The 8,380-nt window shown below is 35.0% G+C and overlaps 2 protein-coding genes across 6 annotated transcripts; one reads left to right on the top strand and one right to left on the bottom strand.

The window, feature by feature from the left end:
- Positions 1-559: 559 nt before the first annotated feature.
- On the top strand, positions 560-2,526 carry LOC104099076 (membrane protein PM19L-like). The gene is made up of 4 exons (XM_009605967.4): positions 560-851; positions 1,176-1,395; positions 2,143-2,188; positions 2,290-2,526. Exons 1-4 carry the CDS (start codon positions 725-727, stop codon positions 2,374-2,376), a joined length of 480 nt encoding a protein of 159 aa, XP_009604262.1. The 5' UTR covers positions 560-724; the 3' UTR covers positions 2,377-2,526.
- Positions 2,527-2,825: 299 nt separating this feature from the next.
- LOC104099077 (uncharacterized) lies at positions 2,826-7,640 on the bottom strand. Of its 5 annotated transcripts, none has more exons than XR_004507717.2 (4): positions 6,304-7,117; positions 4,849-5,237; positions 4,490-4,588; positions 2,826-3,458 (listed from the first exon to the last, which is right to left on the bottom strand). XR_004507717.2 is itself a non-coding variant. In XM_009605968.4 (4 exons), the coding sequence occupies exons 1-3, from the start codon at positions 7,472-7,474 to the stop codon at positions 4,496-4,498; spliced, it is 609 nt and encodes a 202-aa protein (XP_009604263.1). In that variant the 5' UTR covers positions 7,475-7,640; the 3' UTR covers positions 2,826-3,458; positions 4,490-4,495. The 5 variants fall into 5 exon arrangements, 3 of the variants coding, with proteins under 3 accessions (XP_009604263.1, XP_070041951.1, XP_009604266.1); XR_686915.4 differs by lacking the exon at positions 6,304-7,117 and adding an exon at positions 5,823-6,217; XM_009605968.4 differs by lacking the exon at positions 6,304-7,117 and adding an exon at positions 7,348-7,640.
- Between the last annotated feature and the right edge of the window lie 740 nt (positions 7,641-8,380).

Below are 8,380 nucleotides of genomic sequence, written 5' to 3'. Positions count from 1 at the left end.
ATAAGAATTAATCACACTATTATATATTGAGGTATATAACAAGTGAATTGTATAGCCTAAAGGTACATAACATGCATACCTGTTGGGTATTTTGCAAATATTCTCCCCTTAAAAGGTATAAATTGTAATGTTTTATATGAGTTTCTTTGGGTAATTATTTTTGATTGCACGATCATTTTCGTTAATTTTCCAATAAACTAGTAACAATTACCCAACATAAAATGGTATTATTAATCTAGACCAGTGAAATGAGCTCTTACAAGGTTGGGAAGGAATAACACTTTCCTCATAGGAAGGATGGCGGCTAGACAAAGAATGTTGGTTTCGAAATCAAGAATATACCACTCAAAAATAATATTTGAAAAAACAATTAATAGCAAGAAAGAATTACACTTGGGAAATCAGAGAATGTACCACTCAAAACTAATATTTGAAAAATATTAATAGGAAGAAAGAATCCTTGGATTTTGTTTGATTATCTTGGTAATGAAGCATCATCATCTTTACAACACCACAAATCCCTTTTAGAACAATCAACCCTACAAGAAAAGAACAAAAAACCTTCAGGTATAAGTATTCATATATAAAACCCAAAGAAATTGCAAGAAACACATGTATGTGCATAAAATCTTCTCAACCTAAAACCCTCTACAAAACCCATAAATCAAATATCTTTGATCAAGAATAGTTTCCTTCTTTAGTATCAACTTTCTCAGATCCAAAAATGGCTGATGGACAGCTAAAACCTGTTGCATCTTTGCTTTTGGTACTCAATTTCTGCATGTATGTCATTGTTTTAGGCATTGGTGGATGGGCTATGAACTTTGCCATTGATCATGGTTTCATCTTAGGTATAATCATTGTCTACAAACACTCAATTTTACCATTGTTTTTTTTTAATAATTGTGTTGTCAGTTCGGCTTGCGCGCTCCTCGACTAATTACATACTTGCAGAGCCTGGTCTGGCGCATAGGCAGACCTAGGACGGGTTTTTTGAGTTTAACTAAACTCACTGCTTTCGGCTTGAATTCTGTTAAAACTTTAAATCGTGCACATAACTAAATGATGCTCATTTTGAACTCACTGATTATATCATGAATTCGCATCTTCTCAAACATTTTAAGAAAGATGGTCTGTGGATTAATAATATATAAGTTTGTATTTTTTTTTAACAGGTCCAGGATTTAATCTTCCTGCACATTTCTCACCAATATACTTCCCAATGGGGAATGCTGCTACTGGATTCTTTGTTGTGTTTGCTTTGATTTCTGGGGTTGTGGGAGTTGCATCAGCCCTCTCTGGATTCAACCACATTCGCTATTGGAATATTGACAGCTTACAAGCTGCTGCTTCTGCTGCCATCATTGCATGGGGTTTTACGCTTCTCGCCACGGGGTAAGTCATTCGGATTTTACCATCAAGGGGTGTGACGGGATGGATGAGATCCTTCTATCCTTAACCATAAATTTCGGGTTTGAGTTACGGGAATAGAAAAACTCCTAGTAGGGAGCGTTTCCCCTTTTTGGACCGCACACGATGGGAATCTAGATTAGTCGGGCCAGCGGGTTCCGGATATCAAATGGTTATTTGAAAAAGAAGTCATTCAAAGTTTAACTTCTTCCATGTATTGATAATGTAAAAGAATTTTTACACTAGCCGATCACTTAAAAGATAACTTGGCCTATGATAAGTGGAACTAGTTTACTCAGAAATAAGGCACACAACCTGCTACAACATGTTAAATTCCATAGATAGTGCAAAAATTACTTTACACTATCAGCATATAGAAGTTTGATCAAAGTCGCGATAACTAGTGTATCTCGAATTTTGTGCAAAATATGCAGACGTTGCTCTTAAATTATATACTCCCTACGTTCCAATTTATGTGAACCTGTGTGACTGGGCACGGAGTTTAAGAAAAAATGAAGACTTGGAATTTGTGGTCCTAAAAAATTCAGAAAGGGGTCCAGAGTATTTGTACGATTATAAAAGCTTCTCATTTAAGGGTAGAATTAGAAATTTAAGCTAAAAAGTGGGTCATTCTTTTTGGAACAGACCAAAAAGGAAATATGTTCACATAAACTGGGGAGGGAGTACCATTTTATCTTTATAATATGACAACTCGGATGCTCTTTTGTGCAGCTTTGCTTGGAAAGAAATTGAATTGGAGTTGAGGAATGCAAGATTGGTGAGCATATGATACAATTGAATTACCTTGTTAATAGTTTTTGAAAAAAAAAAAACATGATATCACAATTTGTTAACTTTTCTATTTTGATCAATTTGCAGATAACAATGGAAGCATTCTTGATAATCCTATCTTTCACTCAATTGGTGTATATAGCTGCTATTCATGGTACTTCAACAAGGAGATAAATGAGCTTGAAGATTGAATCATATAGTGTGAAGAGTGTGGATTGAGTACTTTTCCATTTTTCTTTTTCCTTTTTAATTTTGTATTTCTCATTCTTGTTTGTACAAATACATATTCCACTAAATCGTATAAAACAAATGTATTACACAGTACGAGTGAGGGGCATAGACTCTATGATCTTTGGGTCGTGACAAACTTACGTCCCTAAGGGGATTGTATGTAACACCATAGGAAAATCCTACGTCGATAAAACACGGATAGGATACTAGATATATAAGGAAGTACGCCTTAGACACTAGTAAAACATTTTAAAACTGTACAGGCCTGGGCGCAAAGGGAACAATATCACTGCTCTGCTAGGTGTTACATTGAAAACCAGAAAGACAACCATTTCTTTCATAAAATATGCACCTAATTAGTGCAGAAGAATGGAAAGGGGTAACTACTGAAGTAACAGATTGGGAAGCATATGTTCAACTAAATCAAGAAATTATTAACAATATGTGCTGCAGGTTAAACTAGCAAAAACCAATAAAAAAGAAATTCTAATTTTAAGTTCCCTGTGCAACTAAAGAAACAGCTCTCCTTAAAAAACTATGGTGACATCGCGCCAAAAAGCTAACCACTGCCAAAAAAACCCAGGAAAGCAGTACAAAAAACAAGGGGCGCCGAGGTGCTTTTCAAATATAGTCAAACCTCTCTATAACAGTTTCGTTTGTTCCGAATATTTTTGGTTGTTATAGCGAAGTGCTGTTACAGAGAACATATATTATAACATAACATGAAAATTGGTTCCGAAAAAGCTTGGCTTTTATAGAGAATTGTTATTATATAGGGATGGTGTTATAGAGAAGTGTTGTTATATAGGGATGTTGTTATAGAGAAGTCTAAATGTAAGACCAGGATAACAGAAATATAAGCTTGTCTAACGATGTTCTTAGCTCGTGATTGTTCAAGAAGATGAAAACTATCATAAACTTCTATATTCACTAAAAACCTCCAAGATTTTGCTTGTCTACTCAACCTTCGTACTCTCCTCTGCATCGCGAAAAAGATTTGCTTGGAATCAAAATGTATGTCAATGCTGCAGTAGGAAAGTAATATCAATTGCCAGATATAGTAAAGTTGGCAAACTCCAACCAAATATCAATTAGGTGTTACTAAGATGAAAAGAAAAAAAAGCAAGCACACATCAATTTAGTATCCTTAAAAAAGAAACGCTAAACGAGTTGGAAAATTTGAAGGCTAGGATTCAAACAACCTCATTTGTTTCCTAAACATAACAAATTCAAATCGTCACTCAACTATCCCAAATCATCCCGTATGTATGCTCTACATTTGTTTTGGCAGTATAACAGGCATAACGTCCCTAACAGTCTGATCCCCTTAAGAACAAACAAATAGAAGACGATAAAACATGCTCTTGAAATGGAAATAAGGTTATGATCTGGTGTATGCCAGATTTAGGAAGTTTGCAATTTGGACATTGATGATCCAAAAGTTAATCAAACAGTAGAGCGAAGCCACCCGTTTTAGCCAAATCACCCTCTAAATCCATTTGAAACCAATGATATCAGTTTCAAGAAATAACTTACAGACAAAAGCTTGGAAAAAAGGACATTTTGGTCCCCCCCCCCCCCCCCGGGAGGAAAACAAAAAGAGGCAAAGTGCGAGAGACAAAGAGAGAGGGAGAATAATTAGAACCCGGTAGCTTTTGTCCATACCATGTATTTGTCTTAAAAAATTCATCGAATATGTATAATTTATTAATTTAGAACTCAGTAACTTAAACAAATTAGATTCTGGAACGGATAAACTTCAAATCCTAGCTCCGCCTCTGTTCTCAAGGTTTACAATTCCTAATGAAACCAAACTAGAAGGTAGCGGTCAATTACTGCGAATTGCAAAGAGCCCAATTTTTAAATTAAGAAGCACTTAATTATTACATCTTCAAAGATAACAAAATAAGGATAACGATCAGAACGAAAGCCAAGAGGTCAAAAGTAGATCATCCAACTGATAAGAGTTGCACATTTTTGTTCCTATATACCTTTGCCATGTGAAAACCGATGTGCCAAGAGAGAAAAGAAAAAAATAGAAAGAAGGATTTCCAACCTGAAGTTATTTATTCGATCCTGCAAACACCTCAAAAAAGCCACAGCAACTCTTCCAAGAAGTTGTTTGCACTGGTCGTGGAACCAAAGCTACCGGTCGCTGCATACATATAATTACAAAAAGATAAGTTTACAAGATGCGAAAAGAATAAACTGGCAAGCAGAGGCGGAGCTAGGATTTGAAGTGTATGGGTTCTAAATTATAAATACAGGGTCTCGGAAAAAGTCACCGCGTTTTCTTCTACTGTAGCTCCGCACTGACTACATATGAAAGTTTTCTTCTTAATAAGGGCATAAAAGTGCCAGGTGCTTAGAGAATTCTACGACACTGTCTCAAAAAGCCAGAGAAAAGTGGTAAACCTGATCCTCATGCGGAGAACCTTTCATCTCATCTGCGCAAACACTGGCATGAACTGCAGGCGTATCGCAGGCAAGCTCTAGTTTTTCTTCGTTTCCTAGGGCCGCAGAGGGATTTGCATCTGAAGTCGCTACAGCATCATCACGCAACGCTGCGCTAGCTTCATTGTCCCTTTTCTCTAATCTCATATCCACTAAAATGTCTGAGACTCGGGTTTTATCATCCATAACTCCCACATCTCTCTCCTCATTTTCCTTCTCCGTTGATTCAACAGAATGCAAGGTCCCCTCAGTTAACTGGTGCTGGTAATTCTGATGATCTTGAGTTGCAGGGAAACTTACCTCCCTTCCATTGGTCTCTCTATTATCATCATGCCTTAAATCCTCCACACCTTTCATACATTGATTCAAACCCAGTGATTCAACACAAAAATATTTCCACAAATTAGCAATCACCCTCAAGTGATACAACAGCAGCTATAACTCAGTCCTAAACAAGTTGGTGTCAGCAAATATGAATCCTCAGTGACATGTTCCCGTTTAAATTCATCTCAGGCCGACATTAAGACAAATAAAAATAAAAACGAAAAGTACTACATAAGATCTCTATATTTCCGACTGACATAAGAAGCTCTATTAGTGCTAAAAGACTCCTAGAAAGTATAGGACGTAAGTAACTGTATTAACCTGACTAAGAAAATAAGCATTCCCAACTAATTAGTATCTATATAAATCTTCTTCTTCCGTTGTGCTCTATCTTTCAACTAAGGCTACATTGATTCAACAGTAACAACTATGAAGCGGACAAGAATGAAAATAACATGTGCCAGCATTAGGCTGAATGTAGTCATTAACTAATTATTATTACCAAAAAAGGAAAAATCATGAAGTGAGACAATACAAACCACGCACGATATACAAATAAACATAAAACAATACACATGTATTATAAAACACTGAAATAACTGATAACTTACTAGATAATAATTGAGACACATAAGAGTATCCAGGAAAAGTATAACAAGTAAACAAAACAAGAGAATATAAGCCAAAAACACAAAGCCAAAGTTGAAGGACAGATCAAACTGTAAAGGTCTTGAAGATAAGTAAATGATTTTACAGATGCAGATGGTTATGTCCAGATTTGATTAAGAATAGTAAAAGGCAAACTAGAAAAGTTTTTCCGTTTGATCACATTAAATTATTGAAACTACCAAAAGAACAGTTTCTTTTAAAAATATCCTGATTCCTAGTTGATATCACTTACTTTACTTCATTCAACACTTAGCTGTTGTTGTTAAATTTTTATAATCATAATTCATAAATATGTCTGTCTCGAATAATCCGGATTGGCACCACGTAAGGCCCACTAAAGGGTCATCATACCTTGTCTAACAACTTGTAGTACTGGCTCGATTAATAGGGATTGGCGCCGCATAGATACCATTAAAAGCATACCTTATCTTACAACTTGTAGGACTGGCTCGACTAATTGGGATTGGCGCCACATAGGGCCCATTAAAGGGACCTCATACCTTATCATACAACTATAGGGTGGCTCAACTAATCTGGATGGGAAAATGGCAGAAATAGGACACTTTGGTGCCATTATTGATTTCTTGACCCTGGTACGAAAAGTCTTGGGAAAACAGCCTCACCACAATTTTGCGAAGCGCTCCTAGCAATCACCAGAATTTTTGATATGGTGATCATCAAATTTGCCACAAAAACATGACAATTACTAGAATTTATTGCCAGGATTTGTGTAAAATCATGACAATCGCCAGAAAATTTCATATGGCAATCACTAAGATTTTCAAAAACATGGCAGTCGCTAGAAATTTTCATATGGTAATCACCAGGATTTTCAAAAATATAACAGTCGTTAAAACATTTCATATGGTGATCACCATGATTTGAAAAACAAGGCAATCACTAGAATGATCAACAAGATTTGCCACAAAATATGGCAAATTGGCAATCATCAAAAAATTTCATATAGAAAAATTCAGGCAGCATGCTTAAAATTCTGACAGCGGGGCTATTTTATCAAAATCTTCTTAACGGGGGTAAAATTTTTGAACTGTAGTTCGAAAAAGGTCCATGCGGCGTAATTTCCTGAATATGGATTGGCGTCGCTTAGGGCCCCCTAAAGCAGCCTCATACCTTATTATCTTACAAATTGAAAGACTACCATATGCCATTAACTTGTACATTATCATATGTCATCAACTATTATTCCCCAAAAGAACACTGGTAAAGCATTATATATATATATATATATATATATATATATATATATATATATATATATAGGAACAAGACCTACGTATCGTGGAAGCAGCGACTAATACTCATTAGGCTAGACTATCTCTATCACACCCTAGGGGTGCGGCCCTTACCCGGATCCAGCATGAACACGTCAAATGCACAATACTCAATAACTCTACAGTACTAATTAATGAAGGAGAGTGAAAAAAGGCAATAAGGGGATAAAAATACCATGAGAATGAGCATCAGTAGAAGTAACAGAGTTGGAAAACTGGCCATTATTAATATTGTGGCCATATTTTTCTTGCAATTTCTTCTTTTTCTTGGCGGCTTTTCGCTTCTTTGCACCTGATGGCATGATTAATATTGATCGTGGGTTGTCTCTTCTGATACTCTTTCAATTTCTCAATTTAAAGAATCTGTTTCTTTCCCCAGCTTTTGCCTATGCGATTTGGTAAATCTTACTTCTCTGAAGAAGAGTGACAGATTGTGAAAATGTAGCGTCGTCACCTTTGACTGTATACCTTGGCGGTATTCAATATTTGTTTTGATTATTACTTAAATTTTATTTCGTATTATTAAATTTCTTGTTGCGAAAAATGTCACTTTATAAAACGACGAATTTGCTGTGATGGCGTTGTTACCTTACTTTTCTCTCTTATCTTGCCCTTCATTATTATTAAATAATCATATTTTATCTTTCGCCCTATTTTTTTATACAATAATTTTACTCAGTATCCTATTATTTTTAGTAATGTTGCAAGTTTATTTTTTATATTATTGGTGTGTGACAATATATAATGACGGCAAATGATACAATCTATCCAAATGTTGTATTCATCAAACAATACAGTACAATGCAATACAATACAATACGATACATTATGAAACGACATGTAACAACAACCCAAACAAGCTATAAGACACAATTCCATTATTAGGAAGTTAACTTAACAAAATAGTATATTTTTTTGTCCCAATTTATGTAAAGGTGTTAGGATTCGGAGAGGCAAACTAATTATACTTTAACCATAAATTTTTCTTATGTCTCTTAAAAATTTTACATTATTAATTATTGTAACTTAGAGTACTTTTATGTTATTTTTAAGTATGTATTGTAACTTAGAGTACTTTTATGTTATTTTTAAGTATGTAAATTTTCATTTCGAAAAATAAAAAGATTCTATATCCAAATATATGGTCAAAAAGCAAAAGATTTAAATCTCAAACAACGAGGTAAGAACCCGAAAGTGCAGAGAGACTC

This window comes from Nicotiana tomentosiformis, chromosome 9 (assembly GCF_000390325.3).
Source record: "Nicotiana tomentosiformis chromosome 9, ASM39032v3, whole genome shotgun sequence".
NCBI classification, from domain to species: domain Eukaryota; kingdom Viridiplantae; phylum Streptophyta; class Magnoliopsida; order Solanales; family Solanaceae; genus Nicotiana; species Nicotiana tomentosiformis.
Note: the sequence above shows the minus strand (reverse complement) of the source record. Positions and strands in the feature narration are given on the sequence as shown.

What these genes read in the sequence shown, in the direction of transcription:
- LOC104099076 (XM_009605967.4), top strand. Translation starts at nt 725, where the DNA reads ATGGCTGATGGACAGCTAAAACCTGTTGCATCTTTGCTTTTGGTACTC. An exon ending in TGATCATGGTTTCATCTTAG is followed by an intron (nt 852 to 1,175) that starts GTATAATCATTG and finishes TTTTTTTAACAG; the next exon opens with GTCCAGGATTTAATCTTCCT. An exon ending in TTTACGCTTCTCGCCACGGG is followed by an intron (nt 1,396 to 2,142) that starts GTAAGTCATTCG and finishes TCTTTTGTGCAG; the next exon opens with CTTTGCTTGGAAAGAAATTG.
- LOC104099077 (XM_009605968.4), bottom strand. Translation starts at nt 7,474, where the DNA reads ATGCCATCAGGTGCAAAGAAGCGAAAAGCCGCCAAGAAAAAGAAGAAA. An exon ending in TACTGATGCTCATTCTCATG is followed by an intron (nt 5,238 to 7,347) that starts GTATTTTTATCC and finishes AATGTATGAAAG; the next exon opens with GTGTGGAGGATTTAAGGCAT. An exon ending in GTTCTCCGCATGAGGATCAG is followed by an intron (nt 4,589 to 4,848) that starts GTTTACCACTTT and finishes ATATGTATGCAG; the next exon opens with CGACCGGTAGCTTTGGTTCC.